The following is a 26388-nucleotide window of genomic DNA, read 5'->3' as shown; positions in this document are numbered from 1 at the left end:
GTGAATCCCAGTGTTTGCTAGATGTACCGTTGCATGCTGTTCAGAGATTGTTCTCTAATTCCTCTTAAAAGAGCCTTCACTGTCACTCTCGAATGTAATTTTTTCTTGTTTATTCTTTCCCTCTTTTGTTCCATCCTGCATTCTATCCCATCATCAGCAGTTTCTGTGCCGGAACTGACAGCGCCGCAACACTGCAGTCAATCTGTTTATGGATGTTGCCGCGACAACAAGACGGCAGCCCTTGGTGTAGGACTAGCCGGATGCGCTAGTAAGTGTGCAGACTTGACATCAGACACACTGTAGTATATCCATCACAATGGTGTTAACCTGATTGACCAGATGTGCACAATCAGCCTACACTGTAGCAGACGTCTGTATGAAAATCATATGAAGTGGTTAATTAATATACATATAGGACTGGTTTCCTGGACTCAGATTCTTATAGAAACCTGGACTACGTCAGTCGGTATTGTAACGTACATTTTTATGGTTGACTAAGATGAATCTGTGTCTGGTGAAGTCTCGTTGCCTGTCCCAGACTGGATCTGGTCTGCTGTTGCTCTGATGTTTGTGCTTTTCTGTACATCTTCAGTCAACTCTTGGTGTCCCCTTCCAGGTACATGCCAGTGTAACCCATATGGATCCTACAAGGCCACTTGTGAACCGGCCAGCGGCCAGTGCTCCTGTAAGCCTGGTGTCGGGGGAAAGAAGTGCGACCGCTGTGACCCGGGCTTCTGGAACTTCCGCGGCATCGTCACGGAGAACTTGAGCGGCTGCACACGTAAGAGACCTCCGCCTATTCTGCCTCTTCCTACCGTCTTTCTTCTTCACATTGACTGTTCTTATGTAGGGAACAGAAAAGCTCTGCTCCTTTGAAACACAGTGGGTAGACTATGACGCTTGCAAGTCATGGAGCTTGGCTTCCCAATGGGGCCTTAAATTACAAAACTGGATACCTGCACTCCTGTATATCATTCTGGGTAAAAGCCTCTGCTGCAAGGCATATATAATATGTTACAGTAGTTAATAGTAGCACTTGGCTATAAAGAGATTATGCTTATTGTTGCGACCAAAGCTGTAAACGGTATATATGAAAAAATACAGAATTTACATAATACAACCTTCACACATTTGAGGTATCGTTCTCAGGAAGCCTAAGACACCCAAGAATCTGTGTTTTGTTAAAGCTGTCGCACCATTGCACTTGACATTGATTCGATTCCTGTGTCTATAATCCTTTCGGAGACTTTCTACTCAGTCTTGTGAAAAGATTCCTGAGCAACAGAGTACAAGATCCTAAGAGCTTTTTCAGACCGAAGCAGGAACGATCTATGTCCTTCCACAGGGGCTGACATAAGAGGTTTACTCACGGATGCAAACAGTACACACATCAGTACAGAGTTCAGCATGGGGGAGAACATTGATTCCAGGAACACGATGCGATTTCATGGCACTGATGTTGTCACTGGTTGGCTGTAGGCTCTCAGTGATCTTGTTGGCCCATCCACACTCTCCCATCCTGCCCCAAGGCTGCCTTGCTTTTCTCGGCCTGAACTATCTCTGACCGTAGCCCCCGCCACCGAAGCACAGAGATTTACATCAACCCAGGGGTCAAGTCTGAGGCCGTGGGTTGTTTTTGTGTGTGTGTATCGCATCTATGGAGTATTTTCATTCTTCCTGGTGATTGATCGATAAACTAGCACTGTGTCTCTAAAGATTTATGTGTGTTTGGGGGAGGACGATGAAGGACAAAACCACTTGAGGTTTATAGGATTGTTGAGAAGTGTTTTATGTATTAGAGACACAGCAAGAATTTTGCAATGGCTGGACAGCAGCAGGATGAGGTAAAGGACAGAAAGGTTTCTCTTTTTAACATTATTTTGGAGAGTGGAGGGGCCAATGTTCATAATAAGTTCTTTTTAGTATTATTTTGGCTAGTGGAAGAAGATTCAACCCTTTTTATATGTATGCTTTTCATTGCAGTCGGCAAGGGACTTGTTGTCCAGAGGGGGCTTTGGGGTTTTACTATATAAATGATGACCAGAATGTCCCAATACTGTGGTTAAAGTACAAAAATGCTAAACATCTGGACCTTTTGGTATTTTGAAAAAGGCAATTTTTGTCTCAAGTATTAGGTTAATTTGATTTTACATTTTGATGTCCCCTTTTTGTATAGCTTGGTTTTTAACCAAGTGTGTATGTGTGAATTTAAAAGTGAGGGTGTTGTGTGAGTGTGTGTGTATGTGTTTGTAACCAAGGGTGGCTGTGTGTTTGCGTGTGTTTGGTAGGGACAGGTTTCTCTGACCCAAAAACCCTAATGTCCTGGAGTAGATGGGAAATGTCCTTCATCCTAACCAACAGTTCCAGTCTGATTCACTGAGAAATGTGTCGTCACACGTCTTCCTCTATCCCTCCTCCCTGTTCATATGGCACCTGTTCTCTTTCACTCCCTTTCCCCCCGCCCTCTGTGTTCTAGCGTGTAACTGCGACTCTGTGGGTTCAGTGAGGGACGACTGCGAGCAGATGTCAGGCCTCTGCTCCTGCAAAACGGGAGTGAAGGGCATGAAGTGCAACGTGTGCCCCGACGGCAGCAAGATGGGCATGAGCGGCTGTGTCACAGGTGAGGTCGGAGGCCCCACTGACTGACGCACGCCACCTGCTAACTCGCCGCACCGCAGACGGAGTGCGGCGAGCACAGCGAGCCCCTCGGCTCTCGTCGTAATCCCCGTCACTCGGGGGATCGGCCACGCAGCAGAGTATTCATGGACTCCACTGCTTTTTCTGAAAGCCACCTTCATTATCTGTGTTTGCATGGGCTGTAGTAGTGGCTGTTGGACAGCTGAGGTTAGTTGTCATTGTTCACCGGGTTCTTCGAAGGATAGGGCTTTCCCCCAATTCAAATACGTATGAAAGCAGCGAGCCGGCGCCCTGTACACAGCCTTAGGGACTCGAGGTTAGGCTTCTGATGCTAATGCTATGTTGTGACAATGTGCGTCAATGCCTCTAGCAGGTTCCTTGGTGAAAGTCCCAGAGATCAGTGCTGCTTAGATGCCCTGCCAAAACTAATCTTGGGATTGGATTAAATCCTTGTGGTTAAATGAGTCATCGGATTTACGCCAAATAATAATTACAGGCAACAGTAAAAACGCGCGTCCTTCGTGGGCCAATCAGTGGCGTTTGGTGGATGAGACGTCTCTGTGTCATGGCCCTAAATTTAACCCAGGTGTCATTAATATCGGCCCAGGCGCAGATCAGGTTTTTCAGGTAACTTGGTATGTGTGTCCAAACCTTAGACTGGCACTGAAGATGGCATAGGTGACCATTCATTGACCCATGTTTTTTTCAACCCTGTCAATGTCATCGCAGGTGCCAATGCCCCGACCTCATGTAAAGAGCTGGACTGCAAGTTTGGCTCATCATGTGTTGAGATCAACGGTCAAGCCCACTGCGAATGCCCCTCGCCCGACTGTGGCGACAAGAACAAGACCAAGGTGAGACTCCCCACTGTCTTCGATCAGCAGGTCCGTTGGTTGCCAGACAGAATGCATCGCCTGGCGCACGGTACCACAAAGCCTTCAGTAAAAAGCAGTCAGTAGCAGACAATGCTAGAGATGAGAAATCGTGTGTCTCCCGTTTTCCTGAGCAGGTGTGTGGCTCTGATGGGGTGACATACGCTGACAAGTGCCAGCTGAGGACCATTGCCTGTAGGCAAGACAAGCACATCACAGTGGAACACTTCGGCCAGTGCACAGGTGAGCCCCTTCTGGCCTCCATACATCATACTAGGGGGTGTCCAACTCCTGTTGTCAGGGCCATATCAAAAAATAATGAATAATGCCAGGGGCAGCTGAAGGACCAAATGTCCTCTCTCTGTTGTTCTGGCGCCTTCTGAATGCCAAGGCACTAGGGAACAAGAGTTTGGTTTCTCACTGTTTCACTGTCTCTTTCATCCAGGTTTGGATTGTACTTAGTAGGAGAATATGCAGAATCCATATTACTGTTTTGGATAACTCAATTTGAGACTGACTTCAGCAGGTTTCAGCATCCCTGTATACTGTAGTGCCATGACTTCACATGTTTTCTCCATGGCCACTAGTTGTGCAAGTAACTGGTTGGTCGTCAGCATACCTGCGAGTGCACGCGACCACGTTCTCTTTACCCATCATCCTCCTTGAGTTGTGGTGTCACTGCGAGTGAAATCTACACCACGGTTGATGGAAAGGGGCGAGGAAGAGGGAAGACAAAGTATTTTGAGAGAAAATACGCCTGACAGATGCTCTCCTGTAGATATTGAAGCTGCGGTTCGGCTGGAGACGGAGCCCCAAATTCCCCAGAAAGGGGTGACATTTTGCTGTATGATTCCCCGCACCCTTGTGCGGATTAGGGAGGTTTAGCTCCTTAAATCTCATCTGGGAATCCTTCGTTCCCTGTAGAAGCCTTTAACTGAATGGAATGCACCACTGTTCAGCTTTCAGAGGGGGGATGGACAAGACTGTTGAAGATAGACACCTGAGGAGTACCTGGCTTGAAAGACCCGTTTCTGTCCTTGTCCAAAGTCCTCCTGGTTGTGTTGCAGATCAAGACGATACCTGACGATTTCAGCTGCCACTGTGCTGACACCTCCCCCCTCCCCCGTGTTGTCCCTGTCCTTGTCCATCTGGTCATGCTTCATCTGGACTAAGTTTAAATAGACTCTGGACTCAGCCCACATGCATTTATTAATTATTACAATTTGTACTCTCAATATGTTCACCCGGCACCCCTCTGAGCCTGGGTCCTCCCTAGGTTTCTTCCTAAATTTCAGCCTTCTTAGGGAGTTTTTCCTAGCCACTGAAATTCAACACTATTGCTGTTTGCTCCTTGGGGTTTAAGGCCGGATGTTTGGTAAAACTACTTTGTGGCAACTGCTTATGTAAAGGCTTTATAAATACATTTGATTGATTGATTGATTGATGGAAGAGTAAGCCCACTGATATCTGGTTCGGAATGAAGGTTGCGGGTGCCTTTATCCAACCTCCGTTGCCTCCATCTCCCTTGGGCAGTGTGATACAGTGCGCGCTGGGACAAATGCCAAGGCTGTGGCTTTCATGTACGGCTGACGCGTTGAACCGCGCGGAAGCCAGCGTCGCGCCTGCAGGGACCGCCTGGCACCGGGCAGACGCTGGCAGACACAGGAGGGCAGGCGGCGCCAGATGTACGCTGTTGGCGACCGGCCGGCGCCAGGTGCCTCGCATCTCGCACGGGGAAAACGTTTCGCTTACCTTGGCTGTTAGCGCACAGATCAGGCGCGCGCAAAAGCAGTGATTTGAAAAGAGCCAAATTGTCTTCCCTGATGATCTGGGTTCAGGTCTGAATTAGGGGAAACCAAAAGCTATAAAGAAGGATGGTGAAATAGAGCTGCGTGACAGGTTCATACATGTGTGTACACAGAGGAACAGTCATTTGCTCAATAAGAGGCAGACAGCGTTTGTTAGTCCAGGAACATCTGCCAATTAGAGATCCGGCACTGTGGGCTGCGAGGGAAATCTACTCCCCACTCCTTGTCTGCCGCCCAGCGATGGCGACGTTGCTAGCATATGATCCCTGTGTGTAGCCTTATTCTGGGGGACACCGAGTGGAGATCTCACTCTTCCTTTGAGCCGGAGAGTCTCTGTCTCTGAGTCACTCCGTTCTTTTCATTTTTCCCCTGGAAGCAGTTGGCTCTGTGGGTAGTAGGTTTCTCCGCCGGCCCCAGGTTGGGGGTTAGAGCGTGAGCTCATTTCACGTGTGACTGGGTGGGAATTAGCATTATCACTGCTGTCACCCTCCTCCCTGGCGGTACAACCCTTCATCACCCGCTCATAGGATGCAGCTTATTCAGTTATCATACCAAAAGTAACTTAAATTCGCATAGCTGGCGTAGAAGTGCTTCTGAGGGCTTGTAATGTTCCTACAGTAACCGTGGTCATTAACAGCTAATCTCAATCAATATTTATCCAATTCAAATTCCTTTCAAAGCCGCTATAGGCCTCTTTGATCGGATTGAACTCTTACAAGGTTTTTTACATCAGTTCTTAATGGCTCCACACTGAAACAAGTTTTTCCAGAAACGACATCAATTGGCTACTACTATGAACTCTTTTGACCCATCTCTGCACCCATGCTAAGGAACAGGCATTTTGAGCCTTCTCTACACACCACAGTGTTACTGCACTGATCGAAGTTGGCCAGTGTCCTGGTTTCATCACCTGTACATTTGCAACAAATTGGCAGCTAACACAAGCATATGGCCCTGTCGGTTTTCTGCCTGAATGTTAATCAGGGGTCTCTTGCCTCTCCCTTAATCCTCCCATTTCCCCCCGATTAATTTGTGTTCTCTGGCTCTCTTTGTCTTTGTCTCTCTCTCCGTCTTCATATGTTGTCCAATCGGCTCTTAACTTGCTGGTCTTATTTCCTCTGTCCCTCCCTGTCTCGTTCTGTCTATCATCTTCTCTTTCTCCCCCTCGTCATTTTTCTTCCCCGTTCTTTCCAGTAACGGATCCCTACTCCCCACTGAGCATGACATCACAAACAGTCTTAATAACCACCTTTCAGAGATAACTACACAGCCCAGACAAGTGAAGATGACAATGATTCTACTCCCGCCAGCTTGATATAACCGCCTGCCGCTCTAAAAAAAAAAGCAAATGGAGTGTTAAACCTGATTAGGGAAAGCTTCCACTAAACTGACTCCGCTGCCAGTTGTACTTTTTATTTCTTTTTTACCCGCCCATCGTCGAGCGCTCACTGCCGTAGGACACCTGCTTCCCAGACACGGTTGCGACAGGACGCCGGGCACCTGAGTGACAGGTGTAGCCAAGAGGAAAAGCTAAATGTGCCACCACCTCGCTTGTGGCGATCGCAATCGCTGTTGCACTCTCAGGGCTAAGCTGACATACTGTATCTCTGTAGGCTGGCTCTCCTGCCTCCCCTCCTCTCTAGAGCCTAGCAGTGTGGGAGATAGTGGGGTGCCTGGCTGGCCGATAATATCCAGCGCCTCGTCAAGGTATCACATTTCACACCTCATGGCGTAATTGCTGTTCAAATAGGCGATTATAGTGTGCAATTAAATCCTATGCATAATGTTAGCTGAATTCCAATGAGTCGCAAATAACGTGTAGGAGGTTTTCTCTTCCCCTCCACACATAAGGAATGGTGTAAACTAGAAGCGTCTGCATCGTTACGCCTGGCTAGCTGGCTGGCATTCTACACTTCTGTCGTATCTCTGTTCCCTCCAGCTTTTCACTCTTCTCCCCCTCACAGGTTTTTGTCCTGTTTTATTGGCTTTATGCGGAAAATGTTTCTCCTTTGTTCCAAAGCCTTGCATGGGTAATGGCAGAAAGAAAAATACCAGGTCCCTCTCTGGTGATAGCAGGAAAAGGGTTTGGTTGAGTGTGTTGTGTTTTTTTGGGGTGGTGTGTGTGACTGTGTTGACAAGGCTGCCTGTCGCGGTGGAGTTGACTGATGCTTGCGCGGCTGTGAGTCGAGTCTGGAGTCTTTGAAGCTGGAGTTAAACCCTGCTTTTTCTGACCCATTTATATCAATCATTCATCACCAGAGGCTCTGGTTGTCTTTGATTAAAGCTCCTCTACAGGAGGGCAACATTAGAATATGGATATATAATTCATACACACCAACCTCAGCACATATAAACACATAGACAGTGAACCAACAGGCACACACACACATAACACATACATTCCAGTGCCACTGCAGTAGCGCTTAACCCTAAACAGGCCAGAGTATTCTTCTCTGTACACAAACAGATTGCAGTGAAGTTGAACTCAACATTATAAGCGTTTTTAATGCTTCACAATGTAACACATTTTCAATTTCATGGTGTTTACTGTTCGGTGAGTCATAAGAGATTCAAAAATGTCATCGCTGTGTGTGTATGGTTTAACTCTTTTTCAGGTTTATATTCTGCATTTGAATGATTCAGTTGCCTGACTGTGACCAAAGCACAGAACACTGAATCATAAAGGGTACTGACAAAACGTAAAGACATGGAAGAAATGTTGGGGGGAGTGGGTCATGTTCAGTAACGGTATCCAAGGGGGGGTGGGTCATGTTAGGTAACGGTATCCAAGGGGGAGTGGGTCATGTTCAGTAACGGTATCCAAGGGGGGGTGGGTCATGTTAGGTAACGGTATCCAAGGGGGAGTGGGTCATGTTAGGTAACGGTATCCAAGGGGGAGTGGGTCATGTTAGGTAATGGTATCCAGGGGGGAGTGGGTCATGTTAGGTAACGGTATCCAAGGGGGAGTGGGTCATGTTAGGTAACGGTATCCAAGGGGGAGTGGGTCATGTTAGGTAATGGTATCCAGGGGGGAGTGGGTCATGTTTGGTGACGGTATCCAGGGGGGAGTGGGTCATGTTAGGTAACGGTATCCAAGGGGGAGTGGGTCATGTTAGGTAACGGTATCCAGGGGGGAGTGGGTCATGTTAGGTAACGGTGTCCAGGGGGGAGTGTGTCATGTTAGGTAACGGTATCCAGGGGGAGTGGGTCATGTTAGGTAACGGTATCCAAGAGGTAGTGGGTCTTGTTCGGAAACGGTATCCAAGGGGGAGTGGGTCATGTTAGGTAACGGTATCCAAGGGGGAGTGGGTCATGTTAGGTAACGGTATCCAGGGGGGAGTGGGTCATGTTAGGTAACGGTATCCAGGAGGGAGTGGGTCATGTTTGGTAACGGTATCCAGGGGGGAGTGGGTCATGTTTGGTAACGGTATCCAGGGAGGAGTGGGTCATGTTCGGTAACTGCTTCCAGGAGGGATCTATATGGGGAGCAAGAACAAAGCATTTCCATTTTGCATTCATCCATCCCTTGCTTCCTCTCCTCGCTTCCTCTTCCCCACGCAGAAAGCATCGCCGAGCCGGCCGGCCGACCCGCCTTTAATACCCCCACCCCCCGCACCACCACCCCTTCCACTGCCCACGTCAGGCTCACGTCGCCAGGCCGTTTCACTTCCACCTCCCCCCAGGACGAGGACCAAGCGCAGGACCCGTTGGTCTTGTATGCCGTGCCCACCCCCATGCCCGAGGATGATGACATTTTCACTGAGGCCTCCACGTCCGCCATGGCCACGGAGGGAGCGCTCGCTGCCAACCACCCTGTCACCACCCCCCACCCCCCACCTCACCTCACCATCCCCCGCCTTCCCAGCCACACCAGCCCTGGCTCTTCCCATGCCACCTTCGAGGACTCAGGGAGCGGCCAGCCCAGTGGAGATGACCAGGGGGAGGAGGAGGCCAGCGGCATGGAGGTGTCGGAGGCAAGCGGAGAGGAGCCAGTTGGTAAATCAAAGCTCTTTCACTTCATTACCCATAATGCTGCGCTGGGGGTGCGGGGTGAATATTGGCTGCTGACCTGGCTGACATGTTGATCTTTCTCATACATCATAAACCATTAAAACATATCATTTTCTTATATATGTCAGGTACTGTATGCCACCCAACTGACAAGGGTAGCCCACGTGTTAGGCAGTGGAACACGAGAATGTTGTAACGGCATCTTCCATTCTGTCAAAGTCTCTGATGTCACATGTGAAGCGTTTCTCTCACCACCTAACTGATTTTGTGGAATTGGACAAAAGTAAATCTGATGGGATTATTGGCCTATGTCGGTGGATTGTTTCAAGCCTGGGTTGATAGCTTGATACAAATGTATTTTACATTGTCGTTGCTACATATTGACAGCAAACTTCACTCTCTAAAACCCCATTACTGCATTAGGGCTGTATAGCCCAACCACTCAACCAAGCAAACCACTCCAGAGACTGCTAGAGTAACTCTTTTCAATCAACTTTTCACCATTCCAAGGATCTGTGACCCCTCAGTCGTTCAGCAGCTTGAGCGATTCACTCCTGAATTGATGGAACACAAGCCTCAGCACTTCTTCAGTTACTCTCCACTTCACCGATGTGTTCCTTTGTCACCAGCAGACTGCACTCACTAACGCTTAGTAAATATGGATCTCCTGTGTGTGTGTGTGTGTGTGTGTGTGTGGGTGCGTGGGTCTGTGTGTCGGTGGGTGGGTGGGTGTGTGTGTCGGTGGGTTGGTGTGTCTGGGTGGTGTGTGCGTGAGGGAGGATTCTGGTTGTGGTTGAGTGGATGTGGGTTTGCCGGCTCCAAAGCCCCCTCCGGAGCAATACATAGTCCCTGAGCCGAAGCACCCCTCCCTAGTCCCCACCTTCCCCGCCTCTCAATCAGCTACTTGTAAATCCATGGGCCAACAGATGCCCAGCAGACTGGCACTGAGTCGTTCCCTCACACTCACCCGGCAGCGTCAGTTCATCTCGTGGGACAGCAACGGAGAGTCCTTGAAGAGACAAGAGCCTTCCGTTGACGTCTTTACGACTTATTCAGCGAGCCGTGATAGTTTGCTCTACGATCATTTCTAATGTTGTGGGACCATAAAGCCTCTCCTCAGAGGGACCTAGAAAGAAGGAAACAGGCCCGATGGACTGTGAGAGTAGCCGCTTTCCATCGTATGAGAGAGCTAGTGTACTTCTATATTTACTGCAAGTACTATGTTCTTTGGGACAAAGTCTTCTGAGATAGCCATCGACCAATCAGTGGAAAGTTAGAGATAACAATCAGCCAATCAGTGGAAAAGATTGTCTGTTTCTGTGGATGTTTACCAGCCTCCATCACAAAGTACTTTGAGCCATTATGATGCTATGCACCCAATTATGTACTGTAGCTACCGCAGTATGGTTCACATCTCGCAGATGAGCTCCAGATGCAGCTCTCTAAGAGGGAGTTATAATGGGTTACGAAGTGTTTTCAAGCATTATGAAGCTCTGTTGGAACCTTCCCCCAGACCCTAGAGCCGCCCTAACTAGTGGGTGCAAGATGTTTAATGAAGTATGATAATCCATTACTAACATTTTCCCACAACATCCCTCTCCCCCCCAGACCCTGAGGCGGTGGGCACTACCACCCCCACGGCAGAAGAACGCTCATCGTGCGACAACACACCTTACGGCTGCTGTCCTGACGGCAAAACGGCTTCAAGCAGCCCGGAGGGAGCCAACTGCCCCTGTAAGTACCCCGTCTCTCCCCCTTCCCTCTGCTGTGTTTTCGGTGAAAAAACACTACGCGGACATCATGTAGCATGTCAGCTGTAGTGAGGCACTAACAATGTCACACCCACCTATTGTCAATCGATACCTCATTCGGCTAAAGTGTTACCGATAATAGAAACTGTTGCGCCTTAATAAAAATGCCAGGCCTCATTTTCCACCAATGGAAAGCCAGTCAGCCTGATATCAAAGTCATTAGTATGAAAATATAAAGTCAGTGGCGACTGGCCAGGTGCAACATCTATCAGCACGGTGACACACAGTATTTTCCTCTTTTATTGACGATGTGTCAGTGTCTCTCTAAGGAGAGGGGCTAACTGCTAGTTGCTAACACCTTGCGTCTGAAACCACAGATGACAGCGTTTATCGTTTATCTGAAGTTAGGAGGACAGGCTGCACCGTTGGACATTTTGATTGTTTGTGTTCTGTTAACTGTCCCAATACCCACAGTATCTGGGCAGCCAAGATATACGCTCAACAGTAGTTTAAGACATTGTTACCACATCGTTCAAACATCTGAAAGGTGTATTATATTTAGGCAATAAAGGCCAGCTTGTGGGGATGGTATATGGCCAATATACCATGGTTGAGTGTTGCGCTTAGCACGGTATATTGGCCATTTACCATTAACCCTCAAGGTGCCTTATTGCTATTCTATACAAACATATTTTGATTACTAAGACTAAATAAATCTGTGGTAATAGACATAGTATATGGCCAAGCAGCTTTCAGGGCTGGAAACACCCACTTTATAATACATGATTTGCTACTTAGTAAATAGAGCAATGCTACAACATCTTTCTCAGTGCAAAAGGCCTTAAACTCTGATACTTGTAGGATTTACACTTCAATATGATCTAATGGTCAACACCCCCTATTCCTCTCTTAGTTATTCACGTCTGTTTTCTTCGACATGGATTTAAAAAGCTGCCATCCGATTTGTTTCGATGTGCGTCGGGTGGAGACACAGGCTAAAAGAAACACCCTTATCATGCAGTTTTAACCAGCCTATGTCAGTCATCAGTTTGACGGCATTAGGAGACAATTACAGCTATCTTTCATGATAATCATACAAGTGCTCTTTCTCAGACAAGCTCCAAACAGGGCATCATGATTGATTTTGGCAATTTGTTCGGCTGATTACGAGTCGTGGCATGAAACCTGCATCAGCCCCTCTCTTCTCCTTTCTGCTTTATTTCACCCTTGTCTTTCATTTTGTCTTGAGTCTCCCAGCTACTGTGTTGGTGGAGCAGTAGCAACAAGCCATAAAGGACTGATGCATTTTAAATAGGGACAGGAAATCTTTTAAAGGTAAATCCACCCCAGAAACCCAAATCATGAAACCCTTATCACTCTTCTATCAGTGGATAAAATAATTGTTTTCACTGTGATTTAAATTCTAAGTTGTCTGTGAAATCCGAGAATTTCTTATTTATATTGTTTTTAAGCTACCTGTCCACTAATGTAAAAAATTACCAGGCACACAAGCCTGTCTAAAGAAAACTTTGCAGTGTAGGTTTTGTAGTCAAGTTTCAATAAATCTATCGAACAAAACTTCAAATTCACGTCTGCTTGCTAACTTATTCTAACAATAGAAAAATGAAATGGCATGCATATATAGTTATCACACATTTTCATCATTTAACAACGTATATCATCGAAATGTCTGGTTTTGTTTAGAATTCCCCATTAAGACCAGGTACTGTTTTTACCAAAACCATGGACTTTTCCTTCTGAGCAGGTTCTTTATTTTGCCATTGTGTTGGCTTTTCAATCACTCTGTTCTTGTCTTAACAACAAACTTTATATAACTGAAATGTCTGGTTTTGTGTGGATTATTCCTTTAAGGCCAGGGACTGTTTTTACCAAAACCGTATCCTTTTTTTTAAGAGCAGGTTCTTTCTTTTGTCATTGTGTTGTTTTTTCGGTCACTCTGTTCTTATCTTTGTAATGTGTGTCAATGTGTCTGTCTAATGGATCTCTCTCTACTCAGTCCTCCATGCCTCTGCCAACTTTTGGGATGATTCTCAGTCTGGTAAACTCCGGTCCATTCCTTCACCGCATCTCACCCTCCTTCACTTCTTCCTCCAGAACCTCTTCCATATTCCACAATCCAGTCTTTCCGCTTTCATAGCAGCCAATCACAGGCGCTGTTTACCATAGCCTCATCCATGCCACCAACCTAAAGTATCACCAACGACCACACGAACATCAACAACCACACGACACCCCATCTCTAACCCCAGACTGGCACTACCCCAAGCGAACACTGACTGAAGCTGAGGGCGGGTGGTTCTGGGAACTGCGCGCCTCCTGTTAAGAGAAAGTAGCGTTTTACTAATGTGTGTGTCATCATTTCCTCCCAGCAACCATGAGGTTCAGTGGCTTCCTGCACCTGGACCAGGTGGAGGGCCAGGAGGTCTTCTACACCCCTGAGATGGAGGATCCCAAATCTGAGCTGTTTGGAGAGACAGCCAGGAGCATCGAGAGTGCTGTGAGTCAATAGCTGATACTGTTACATTCAGTAGTTCAGCATCAGCCTTTCAAAGAAGTGGGATTTAAGAAAGCAAGGCCTGTGTGTGTGTGTGTGTGTGTGTGTAAACATCTTACCTCCAACAGCTATGCCAGCTGCTGAAATGGTGTCAATGGCCCCATCAACAACTAATCTACACTGTGCCTGGGTGTGTGTCCTAGCCTGGCGTGGGCAGCTGTGGCACTAAATAGCGACGCCAAGGCCCCCTGGCCCTGGGTCTCTGTCTGCTGGAGCCTGTGTGTGTGTCTCACTAACGAGGGGAGAAGTGGCCGTGTTTCTGGGTCAGGGTGCCTGTGGGGGATGATGAGATGCCTGGCCTGTACACACACTCACACACACACACATTTGCTTTGCCACACTACCTGCAGTCCCACCCTCCATGCTGTACAGGTCCCTCAAAGAAGTATGCGCAGAGGCATAAACATATGGCGCTAGTACATCTAGTTTCAGACTGATGTCTCTCACAGGGAATTCTTAGTCAACAGAGGATGTAGGACAGCCAACTTAGTGTGCACTTCAAGTGTGCACTTCAAGTGTGCACTTCAGGTTCGCTTGAAGGTTGGGTTAGCAGCTATTATCACTGATTCGAATGTGTTCAGGTTTTTGGAACAGTAACTTAGTTCTGTCTAAATATATGTTTAGGAAATGTGGATTGCCAATGGGTAAACTGAAGAACAATCCGGTCAGCCTTCAGAGCAAGATGTACAATGTTGACAAAGACAAGAGCAGACATTTTTCCAGCCTACTTCCTGCTTAAATGAGCAGTGTGATAAGAAGCAGAATGACTGGGGCTTTCTTCAATGAGGTCAGGGCATAATTATGATTTAGACACCACTCAGTTGGGGGGTTCATTTCTGTTTTGAAGAATTGGTAAGGAAAAATAAGGAATCAGACAAAAAAATTCAATTGTTTTGATTGCTCATATACATTTTGTTCATTTTGAAAGTCCCTTTTGCCAGTTGTTTCTTTTAAACAGCAATCCACTCACAGAAGTGTATCACCCACCAATAGGGGTGTTCTCCTCAGGTCTGGTAAAATAGTTTGTTGTCTCTTTTGAACCTTTTCTGACTTTTGGTAATCCAGTGATATAAGGGGTTATTGCGTTGCATTGAATCTGACTAGTTGAAAGCATTGCTTGATCAGAGATAGGAGGCCCTGGAAAGATAGAAATCACTAAAACGTCTGTAGTATTCCAACCATTTGATCTGTGTTAAATAATGTGAATTTAATAAGAACCTTTTTGCATAAATCTTTCTTTCTTCGCTTTTCTGGGCACAGTAATAGGAAAGGCAAATTTCACTTTTCAATTTATTTGATTTTTTTATTCCTACATACGTATTGTCCAAAACTCAAAATGAAATTGTTAATTACCCACAGTATCTCCCTTTAAAAATATATATGTTAGTTAATTAGAAATAACTTAAATGCAAAGAAGAACAATTAGCAAACATTCCCTTACAGTGCCTCTTTCTTTGAGAGCCCCTGTGGGTCCCACTTCCGACACCAACTGGAGGAATTTGCAAGGTAATGTTGCCAGCGGCTCAACTTATCGAAGTACATTTCAGTGGCAGCAAATCGTTTAGAACTACCACGCTCCTTGGCAAGTTAACTCACAGCTTTCTCCATTTATCCTGAAGACAATTACAGAGCCGTGATTAAGGAGCAATTAAATCAAATCCCCTTCCTCACAACGATAGTGTCATCTTCTCTTTCGTTTAAGGAAGACATCTGATTAAATCTTACATTATAAAATTTTTTTGTATGTTATAAAATAAATAATAAAATACCTATTACATTACACGTTACATTCAATAATGACATTCAGAAATATTCATACAGTAAACAGCGTGATGTTTACGTCTGTGGCTGCTCATCATTAGTCTGGCCCTTTCACTTAAAATGTCTCTGACGTTTTTGTTCTTGGAGCTTCTGCACATATGAGGATCACGTACTTTGCATGTGTTCATTGTGTAAACCCAATTTACCTGGTTATGTGCTGCTCATATTCCGCCTCTTCATTTTCTTACAGTTCTGTTTCTCAGGGTCCCTAGTCTCTCGCTTCACAAGGTTTTCTCTTTACTCACAATCTGATCAAGATGAAAGGAAAAGGAAATGGAAAGTTGGCACACAAGGTCCAACTGAGATATGTCTTCTGCATTTAACCCAACCCTTCCAAATTAAACAGATGTGGAGTGTTGCCACAATGAGCACCTTGGGAATTTTTTTTGCTCAGAGACAGAACAACAGATTTTGTTCACCTTGCTGGCTCGGGGATTTGATCTTTTTGTTACTGGTCATCTCACCTCTTATTTTTGAGCTGCAAAAATAAAAATCCAGCAGTTATATTAATGAACATTTAAAAATATGTAAATATGTAGAAATGTTTCTAAGAGCAAATGGCCCAATGACCTCATATTCTGTGACAGGCAAAAATAGCATTACATTTTCAAAAGGTGCTCACAAATTAAAAAGGTTAAATGAAAAGGCCAGAGCTAAAACTTTAGATCATATTTTATGAATAATAAAGTAGTGTCATAGAGGCGTATTTATACTATGCCCTTTGAAATTACTTCTTTTGACTCTCATAATTTAGAAACGACAGTACTTTTTATACATATTTCAGGCCTCCAAAGGTTTTTCAACATTTGTCTCAACAAGTATTTCTGGTGATGTTTGTTCCATTATGTAAGAGAACATTAAATGTGTAGTCTTGAGTATAGACATTGAGTTTGCTTTTGGAGTCTTCTATTAGTGTCTGTCCTCATGAGGACCAAACAGATGTCAGTAATGTATGATGCTGAAAAATCTGAAACCATTCAGAAACACAGCCAAAAAGGGGCACTGTGTAGAAATTCTCCAAGTTGTAGCTACGGGAATTGCAGCGACAATAATTTGGTTTCCATTATTGATGTATCATACATTTAGCAAATTCTTATTACAACCCCAGTTACAATGTTTTATTTTTTAAAAGAGCATCCTTTCGTCTTTCAGAAATAAAGATGGGTAGGGGTTCATCCCTCTGCGAAAGTCTGCACAGACTGGCCATGATCTTCGGGCCCTCAGGCCTCACTGCATTAAAAACCGTTATGATTCTGTAGTGGACATCAATGCATGGGCTTAGGAACACTTCAGAAAACCATTGTCTGTGAACACTGTTTGTTGCTGCATTCACAAAGTGAAAACTCTACCATGTAAAGAACAAACCATGAACAAACAACATCCAGAAATGCCAGCACCTTCTCTGGGCCCAAGTTCATTTTAGATGGACTGTGGTGAAGTGGAGAACTGCCCTGCAGTCTGACAAAACAAAATTTGAGATTATTTTTGGGAATCATGTACACCACGTCCTCCGGGCAAAAGCGGAGAGGACCATGCCGGCTTGTTATCAGCGCCCTGTTCAAAAGCCAGCATCCATGATGGTATAATGTGGTGGTGCATTACGGCACATAGCATGGGTGACTTGCACTTCTGTGAAGGCACTATAAATGCTGAACAACATATATCTGGATGGAGCAACATATGCTACCATCCAGATGACGTCTTTTCCAGGGAAGCCCTTGTTTATTTCAGCAAGACAATGCCAAACCACATTCTGCATGTACTACAACAGCATGGCTCTGTAGTAAAATAGTCTGGGTGCTGAACTGGCCTGCCTGCTGTCCAGACCAGTCACCCATTGAAAACATTTGGCATATTATGAAATGAAAAATACAACAAAAGAGACCCCGAAATGCTGAGCAGCTGAAATTCTATATTAAGCAAGAATGGTAAAACATTTAAAAACTACAGCAATTGGTCTCCTCAGTTCCCAAATGCTTTCAGAGTGTTGTTAAAAGAAGTGATGCAACACAGTGGTAAACATGCCCCTGTCCCAACTTCTTTCAAACATGTTGCTGGCATTCAATTTAATTTGGGCATGTATTTTTACAAAAACAATAACATTTCTCAGTTTCAACATTTGATATGTTGTCTTTGTACTATTGTCTATTCAATATAGGGATTAAATGATTTGCACATCATTGAATTCTGTTTTATTTACATTTTACGCAGCATCACAACTTTTTGGGACGAATTAAATTAAATTAAATGTAAGATATCATAATAATGAAAGGTGTGTCCCAAGCTGGTTATGCTCTAGCTCAACAAAATTATGAAAACTATGATTCCCTACACTATGCAGTGCTTGTTTTGTCATTTAAAATGCAATTGAGTAGACTATGTAGAATGTTATCCATGAGTTAATGACAAAGGTACATTTATATTGAAGCATAAACAAAGGCTACACTATACAAGGTGCAAACAACTCTTTAGGCTCAAACAGGATGTACTGTACAGTTTACAGTTTTAGAAAAGACCCTGCAGAATTCCAGACAGATGAGACAAAGATTTACATGTCCCAGAGTGATGGCAAACTTAAAGTATGGGGAGAAATAAAATACTAGCCAAGATCCACAGCATACCAAGTTATTTGTTAAATATGTTGGTGGGGCTTTTGTTGCTTGGGCATGTATGGCTGCCACAGGAATTGGCTCACTCCAATGATGATGTTACTGCAGATGGTTTGAATAGAAACATTTTGTCTGCTAAACCACAAGCAAATGTCTCCCAACTCATTTGATGGTGCTTTGTAATACAGCAAGACAATTACCTCAGATAAACCGCCATTGCAACTAAGGAATTATTTTAAGGGCCAAAAAGATTTATTGACTGACAATAGTCAATCTCCAGATTAAAATCCAGTCAAATTTTATATACTGAAGATGAGACTTAAGGCATGAATCACCAGAGACAATTTCCAGCATCTGTCTGGGTCATTGTGTCGCAGACTTCAGGCAGTTATTCCATGCAACAAATATGCAACCAAATATTAAACGTAAGTGCTAATTTGGCCATTTTATTAAACTTTCCTAATGCTTTAGGTGCATTGAAAATTTTGAAGTAATTTTTAAATTGTAAAACCAATATGTATTCTAAAACCCTTCGATGAATGTTTACTTTAATCATTAAGAATTGTTTAATTTCAAATGTAAACCTTTGAAGTATAAACAAAACAAAAAAAGGAATGGCAACTGTCTAATTAAAAATAGAGGACCCTGTGTATATTAACCATTACAAATCATTGTGGTCATTTGCTATTTTTATTGATATTGCGAATCCCTATGGCCCAGTCTCTATGTTACATTCAATGGCGGTGGGAGCACCAAACTCTTAAAATTACCTTGACCCGACACCCAACAATAGTTGGGCTATTTCGTTCCTGACAATGAATTAGACCCCATTAGGCCACTGAAAACATGCACAGTGTGAATGTGAAGCTATACCAATCAGCAGCCGGCGTGCACCATGCTGACATTCACCGCTGTTTCTGGAAAAAACATGCACTGTAATTATTCCTCAGCTCCAGCTAAATGTCAATTTGTGCACCCAGACCTGGCCCAATGGAGTTCTCCACAGTAGTAGACCTACCCATGGACACGAGTCCTAAATGGCCCCCTGTTCTTTTTAACACGTTCCTCTTCACCAGGGCCCCTGGTAGTGCCCTGTGTAGGGAATAGAATGCCATTTGGGACTTATACATTGGTTTTTCCCATCCGGCTAAAGAATGAGTTCACTGCCCAGAGCTTATTACCATGCAAAATGTTTTTTCTGCGTTCTGCACTAATCAGTGTGTGTTCATCCCTTTCTGGACTAGCTGAATGAGTTGTTCCGCAAGTCGGAGGTGCAGAAGGACTTCATGACCGTCCGTGTCCGCAGCCTGGCTCCCAGCAACTCCATCCTGGCCTTCGTCGAGGCCCACTTTGACCCAGGTAACACAGAATGGAAGTCTGTCGGGGTCCTTTACAGCGCTATGGTCTGTCATTTACTGTAGCTGCATGACGCAAATCCTGACAACATAACCGACAATGGCCAGGGGTCTTTTGGCTTAACACCAGCTGTGCACTAGGGTCTTTTGGATGTTGCGCATCAACATCCTAGTTAAATGAGCAAAGGGATAAAGAGCATAACGGCATGATATGCCTTGGAGGACACGTCCTAGTCGTCTCTACCAAGCGACCGGGTGTTGTTGCAGTGAAGGATAGCCATAATCACAAATGCGGATGGACTAGAAATGTAAAATCTAAAATAAATGTTTGGTCTTTGCTCTAGGTAACTTTTAACAACTCGAAAGTTCAACTGGGGACGAGCAGTCATATATAAAAGTGCCTTAAATATTACCCATGTATATTTACTGAAGAGTTATGTCTCCAGTAAAGATTGAAAGATTGAGACTGAATTTGCATCTCTCTCACGAATCAGCAGATTAATCCATAAATATTTAGTTCTGTAGGAGAAAGGCTTTTCCCCATCTGTTTGTTTAGAAAGGTTAGAATATGTGTATTGTGTCCAATAGGTACGTGTACAAACGATTAGGAGAAATATTTAATGTTAGTCCAAAGAGAGATCAGGTCCCAGACTAGTGATGAGGATCTTAATAGTTCTGTTTGAGATTACTGTACAACTATTGAGATTCATTGTCAGTGAATCTATCACCTAGTACTTTATTGTCTTTATTATTTTCCTTTTAGAATTTTGACAGTCTATACTTCTCTATATTACATCTGAGAACGCCAAAAGGGTCACATAAAACCACACCAACAACCACCAAAGTCTTGGATAGAGCTTGGTGGTGTGTATTCAAAGCTGGCTTATTTCAGCCCTCTAGAGTACTGTAAGTTCTGTTAGTGTCCTCTGTTCTTTTTTACGGCCTCCACTCAGTATCTTCTACATTCGCACAAGAGACGGTCCCATAAAGGCGCTCTGCATCAGCCAGTTAAAATGGCCATCTGTAGATGGCATTATGAGAACAATTCATCTGAATCTCATTGAAACCTTGTTAGACAGTTGGAGGACAATTGTTCCCACAGGTGTGGTGGTGTCTCACAGGGGGCAACCTTGAACATTTGTGTATATATTTATGTTATGACATGAAAAAAGGTGTGTTACTGTCCTATTTTCCTGCCTGATTTGATGCATCGCTTCTCTGTGTCCTAGTTCAGTGTTTCACAAGCTTACAACTGGGAATCCGTGGTTCATCCATGTCCTAGCCTTGTGTTAGCTCACCTGATTCACCTGGTCAGGGACTTAGTGATTAGTTGAAAAGTAAGAGTAAGTTGTGCTCGCTCTGGGATAGATCAAATACATGGGAGTAGGTGGACCAGATGTCGTTTTTGAGTGAAGTCCAACTTTTAATTAGGAATGTCTTTGTATTCAATGTTATCCCACAGAGACCAGGTACAACGTGGAGGACATCAACGGAGCCTTGCTCAAGCAGCTGAAAGCGGCTAAAGAGACTGCCATCGTGGTGAAGAAACCAGAGGAAGAGAATATTCAGTTCACCAACTACGGTAGGACACAGCACACCCATGGAATTGGCCTTGTCTACATACATGCAAATGCAAATATCAAACATTATACGGCCATGAAATGTTCTTCTGAAGCCCGACGTAGGCACAACAGTGATGGGGGGAGTTCACGTACGTCAGAGTCCAACACCCACTCTGACATTTGCTCTCCCTAAACCTGTCGTTTACCTCCATCTTTGCTTCTCTCTCCACCTCCACACTAGGCATCTCGTCCCTCCCCTACTTCACCACCACCACAGCCACCACCCCCACAGCCAGCACCACCACCAGCACCACCTTGCCGCCCCCAACGTCCTCCTTCATCACGAGCCCTCGCCCCTACACCACCCGCCGCCCATACACCAGCCGCCGGACAACCACCACCCCGGCATCTACCACTACCTCGGCGCCTGCCTCCACCTCCACCGCTTCTCCCCTCCCCAGGGCCAGGCCCGTGACCCACCACACGAAGGCCCCTCGGCCCTGCGACTCACACCCCTGCCGCCACGGGGGAACGTGCGAGGTCAACGGCACTGACTTCACCTGCATCTGCCCTGCCGGCCGAGGGGGCTCCGTCTGTGAGAAATGTGAGTGTGAAGCCCCCCTCCGACACCCGCGTGTTTCTGTTATTTATATTGAAGACAGTGGGAATCAATTTCATGATGTTGTCATGCCTTGAATTAGATGAACCGGAACCGGTCCCTTACCTTACATCAAAGACAATACCCAGATCCATACAATATTTATTCCATTCTAGTCTATTTAAGTTAATAGATATCCATTTCCTTTCAAAGTCGCCACACCTGCTAGCTAAACAACCAACGAGGTTAGCCACCACCGAGCACTTTACAAATCAGCACTGAAATAAACTGATATCAAATCATTCTGCAGCACGGAGACACAAAATCAAGCTGGAAGCGCAGTCAGAGTCCTGTGATTTCTTTCCTATTGTTTCTCCTGCTCTGAGAGGAAACTACCTCACACAGCTGCATCTTAAGATAATTGACAGTAATTGCTTTGATGGGGATTAGCTGGTGGGAATCATTGTGTGTTTGAGTCAGAGTGTGTGTGTGAGCGAGTGGCTAAGTGCAGCTCACCGCAGCCTCCCTTGGATCAATCAAATCATTAGAGGAGAGGATTTCATCAGCCTGCATTCTCCCCAGATGGAGAGAGGCAGACAGAGAGACGGGCCACTCGGGAGTTTGGTTGAGTTTGGGGAAAAGGATGATAATGGTGATATAATAGCTGAGCAACAAAAGCGTTGGTGCCAAAACCCCTATTATGAAATGTAAACCATGTCACGAAGATGTACTTTTCTAACCGACAATATACACCGGCGCACTTCTGGCTCCATATTAGCTGAACTAGGTTCTGCTCATCCAACTCTTAACATGTAACAACAATACATTAGACAATTGGGCCAGCCATATATTAGTATTATCACTTCTGTGTTAGGAGTTGTCTTTGACATGCTTATTTTGTGTCCATAACATGACCGTGATATGTGATACCCCCCTACCCCATCCCCTCTGGTCTTAGTGATCAAGTATTTCATCCCGTCATTCGGGGGTAAGTCCTACCTGGCCTTTGACACCATGAAAGCATACCACACGGTCCGCATCGCTATGGAGTTCAGGGCCGCCGAGATGACGGGCATCCTGCTCTTCAACGGCCAGGATGGCAAGAAGGACTTCCTGTCCCTCACCCTGGTCAACGGCAAGGTGGAGCTGAAGTGAGTGGATGTTGGGGCGGGGGAATGAAATGTTTAACAGCAAGCTCTAAGGCTTGCAGTGTAGAGATATAGCCTATTAAAGGCCTATAATCAATTCTCAAACAAGTTAGCATCTAATCAGCGTTATCTCTGCACCCAAGAATGTCTAAATGCTTGCCTTCCTCCTTTGAAAATAGTATTTATTATATATGTGAATTTAACCAGATATTTTACGTTTAGATACTAAGGAGCACTTTTTTTATTTGTCTAAGTAAACTTTATTGTAACAGGAAAGTCCCACTGAGACCAAGTTACTTTTACAGGCGTTAGTCAATACGTCACACAGCGATGCACGTTATCAGAAGGAAACATTCACACTCCTGAACTGAGGTTCGAGTCTGAGTGCTGAATCAATGCGGTTATTGATCGTATACAGCCTGACCCTCCTGGTTTCCTTATTGATCGTATACAGCCTGACCCTCCTGGTTTCCTTATTGATCGTATACAGCCTGACCCTCCTGGTTTCCTTATTGATCGTATACAGCCTGACCCTCCTGGTTTCCTTATTGATCGTATACAGCCTGACCATCCTGGTTTCCTTATTGATCGTATACAGCCTGACCCTCCTGGTTTCCTTATTGATCGTATACAGCCTGACCATCCTGGTTTCCTTATTGATCGTATACAGCCTGACCCTCCTGGTTTCCTTATTGATCGTATACAGCCTGACCCTCCTGGTTTCCTTCCACCCCCCAGATTCAATACTGGCTCCGGCACCGGGACCCTGGTCAGTCAGGTCCAGATAAAGCAGGGTCGCTGGCACCAGCTGGTGGTGACGCGGAACCGGCGCAACGCCATGCTGAGCGTGGACAACGAGCCCCAGATCGAAGGCTCCAGCCCCCCCGGCACCGACGGCCTCAACCTGGACACAAACCTGTTCATCGGAGGGGTGCCTGAGGACATGGTGCCAGAGTACGGACCCATCCGAAAACCGGATATGCTTACATAATGATAATATAAAATGTTTTTAATTGACTCGAAACAGTGTGCTTTCTTTAATATACACCGAATGAATATATCGTCACCCCCCCCCTCCGTAGTGCGAAGGAGAGGACCTCCATCGGCACCGGTCTGGTGGGCTGTGTGCGCATGCTGGACGTCAACAACCTGGTGTACAACCTGCAGGAAAAGGGCGACAAGGTGCTGTACGGTACGGGCGTGGGCGAGTGTGGCAACAATCCCTGCCAGCCCAACCCCTGCAGGAACGGTGCCTCGTGTCAGGTCAAGGAGGCCGAGATGTTCCACTGCACGTGTGTCAACGGCTTCTCCGGTGAGCCAGTGGCTTTTTCTCCCCGACCGCCAACCTCCAATTAACAACGGCAGCTTGAGCTCCGGTCAGGCTCAGTCAGTCGCACAGATGTAATGTGAAAGCAAGACAGTACTATTTAAACCCACGTTTAATGGAAATGTCGCCATTTGATTAACACCATAGTTTATTTTCCTCTGTCTTCTTAAGATTGGCTGGGATTAGGTGCGGTACAGAAACAAATTGAATTCCCTGTGCGATTTTGGTAAAGTTAGTTAAACATTGCATTATGTAATTATAATAAGAAAAGGCAGGGAACAATTTTTAGGACTGCTCTTGCCCTTCAAATGCTATATAGCCAAATGCCCTTGCCTGGCCTTTGACCCCTTGTTCCTTTTTCAGTGTCCACTAGATCTAAGCAAATTAAGGACTCGGGGGAGTGTGTGGAAATGGTACTAGCCTCCATAGCCCATATTCTGTAGCTTTTAACTAAAGCTCTCGCACCACAAGAATGCTCTAAACACACATACAGGCACGGAAACAGTTTAAGATGAGAAATATGGAAGTTTCGTGTTTAGCCTAGATGGGACAAAGAGTGAGAGAGCAAAAGATAGAGTGAGATGGGGAAAGACAGAGATGGGAGGGAAATTGAAAAGAGAGATCGTAATAGATGTGGATGGGAAAGAGCCTTCCTTCACAAATCAGCAGGAGGGGTTCATTACAGCCTTCTTCTCGCCTGAGGCAGCTCAGGCTACTGAAATAATGATGGCTGAATTAGGATACATCCTGGCTAGCATAGTGGAAAGCCATTTCATACATCGGAGAGCCGTTTCAGCTACGTTTCCCCCTGCCAGGAACTAAGGCTCTGTAAACGTGGTGGAGAGGTGGTGAAGCAGAGTGCCTGGGTCTGTCCTTAATCTGCATGTTTAATATTTCTAAATCCTATTAGGAAAATGACCTCCTTTACTGAGGAAATCCGTCCTCACCCTGTTCTCAAATGGAATGGAGGGAAAATGGTCTGAAACGAATGGCTTGTATTTATTACCGCAGCCTGTACCGTAGCAAAAACGTTTTGCAAAGGGACAAGAGAAAGAGCTTTACTTATTGGAGTTCATGTATTACCGCTGCTTTGCCGTTCATTTTCTGGCTTTTATGGGAGTAGGCGGTTTCAACCTGTGAAAATTCTGTGGTTTGTGTCTTTTCGTTCCGCTGATGGTGAACAACAGGTCCAACATGTGCCGACAGCCACAACCCGTGCGAGCCCAACCTGTGCCACCGCTCGTCCCAGTGCCAGGTGCTGCCAGAGGGAGGGTACAAGTGTGAGTGTTCAATGGGTCGTGAAGGACGCCACTGTGAGAGAGGTACTGCCACCGTCTTTACTACAAGTTAAACCCCCACTAATGGATACAGTGTGCATGCATCCATGCAAGTGAGCGTACGAGCATGAATGTGTGTGTGTGTGTGTGTATGTTTGTCTGTTGGTGTGTGAGTGTTTGCGAGCGAGTCTGACATATATACGGCATGTATGTTGTCTGTTTCCCACCCTTGGTTTTCTCTGTGTTCTGGCAGTCTGTCTCCCCAACCAGAATCACAAGGGAGATCAAATGCAGAGAGTTGCGTCGCTGCCTCCGGGGTTTTTTTTTCGGTGCACGGCGTCACAATTGGCCCGTTAGGCTGTTCGTGCAGTTGGCTCGGTTTCGGTTGTTAGCGAGCCTCACCCTAACCGTTCACGGGATCACTCCTCCTCCCACCCACAGGTGTTGTGTTCAAACACACGTCGGGCCACAGCTGGGGAGGAGATCCTTATGAGCCGGTGCTGCGTTTGAAGTTTATCATTAGCACTTTCGGCTATTTTGTTTGTCACTGTTTTTCGCACATTTCTTAGCACCACCACCACCTATCGACATTTTCCTTGAGGTTTTCCAAATATAAAGGCAGAAAATGGCTTGGCTCTGACTCACTGTATTGTAATGACGGTTGGTGTTCAGAAGTTACATAGACAAATGCACAGTCGCTCTCATGCAGTCCACGGACTCTTAACACAACTGGGTCTGGAAAAGCCAGAAGAACCTCCTTTTGTCTCGCATTAAAATAAATGATGTTGAACCGAAATGTGAAAATCTATGTTAGGGGAAGAGTGTCTCATCCTCTAAAGGCTTGGATAAAATCAATGAGATGACTAATAGCGTCGGTCCTCTGGTGATTAATGGAGAAGACATCCAGCTAGATTTTGTGTCAGGATCTGAATGAGATATGGAGCCTTTCAGGGCTGTACTGCAAACAGTTAAAATCTCCTCATCAGATAAGACCTCATTCAGCAGCGTTTGAGAACAGTAAGCAACGTGGTGAACCG

General features: G+C 45.5%; 1 protein-coding gene across 11 annotated transcripts in view; it reads left to right on the top strand.

Annotated features, from left to right (window-relative positions):
- The window catches only part of agrn (agrin), a 236336-nt gene that overhangs the window by 183036 nt on the left and 26912 nt on the right, over window positions 1-26388 (top strand). For 9 of the 11 annotated variants that reach the window (XM_020051741.2, XM_020051744.2, XM_020051743.2 and 6 more), the window contains 15 exons: window positions 158-268; window positions 617-781; window positions 2477-2620; window positions 3367-3491; window positions 3647-3752; window positions 8879-9313; window positions 10937-11062; window positions 13470-13597; window positions 19329-19443; window positions 20902-21021; window positions 21243-21605; window positions 22558-22750; window positions 23486-23701; window positions 23830-24059; window positions 25262-25396. In XM_020051741.2, coding sequence (XP_019907300.2) covers window positions 158-268; window positions 617-781; window positions 2477-2620; window positions 3367-3491; window positions 3647-3752; window positions 8879-9313; window positions 10937-11062; window positions 13470-13597; window positions 19329-19443; window positions 20902-21021; window positions 21243-21605; window positions 22558-22750; window positions 23486-23701; window positions 23830-24059; window positions 25262-25396 — 2712 coding nt within the window. The remainder of the gene's footprint in view (window positions 1-157; window positions 269-616; window positions 782-2476; window positions 2621-3366; window positions 3492-3646; window positions 3753-8878; window positions 9314-10936; window positions 11063-13469; window positions 13598-19328; window positions 19444-20901; window positions 21022-21242; window positions 21606-22557; window positions 22751-23485; window positions 23702-23829; window positions 24060-25261; window positions 25397-26388) is intronic. The other 2 variants (XM_020051742.2, XM_020051747.2) reach the window with 2 other exon arrangements.

The sequence above is a fragment of the Esox lucius genome, chromosome 12 (assembly GCF_011004845.1).
Source record: "Esox lucius isolate fEsoLuc1 chromosome 12, fEsoLuc1.pri, whole genome shotgun sequence".
NCBI lineage: Eukaryota > Metazoa > Chordata > Actinopteri > Esociformes > Esocidae > Esox > Esox lucius.
The sequence above is the reverse complement of the archived record's forward strand: the minus strand, read 5'-3'. Positions and strand labels throughout refer to the sequence as shown.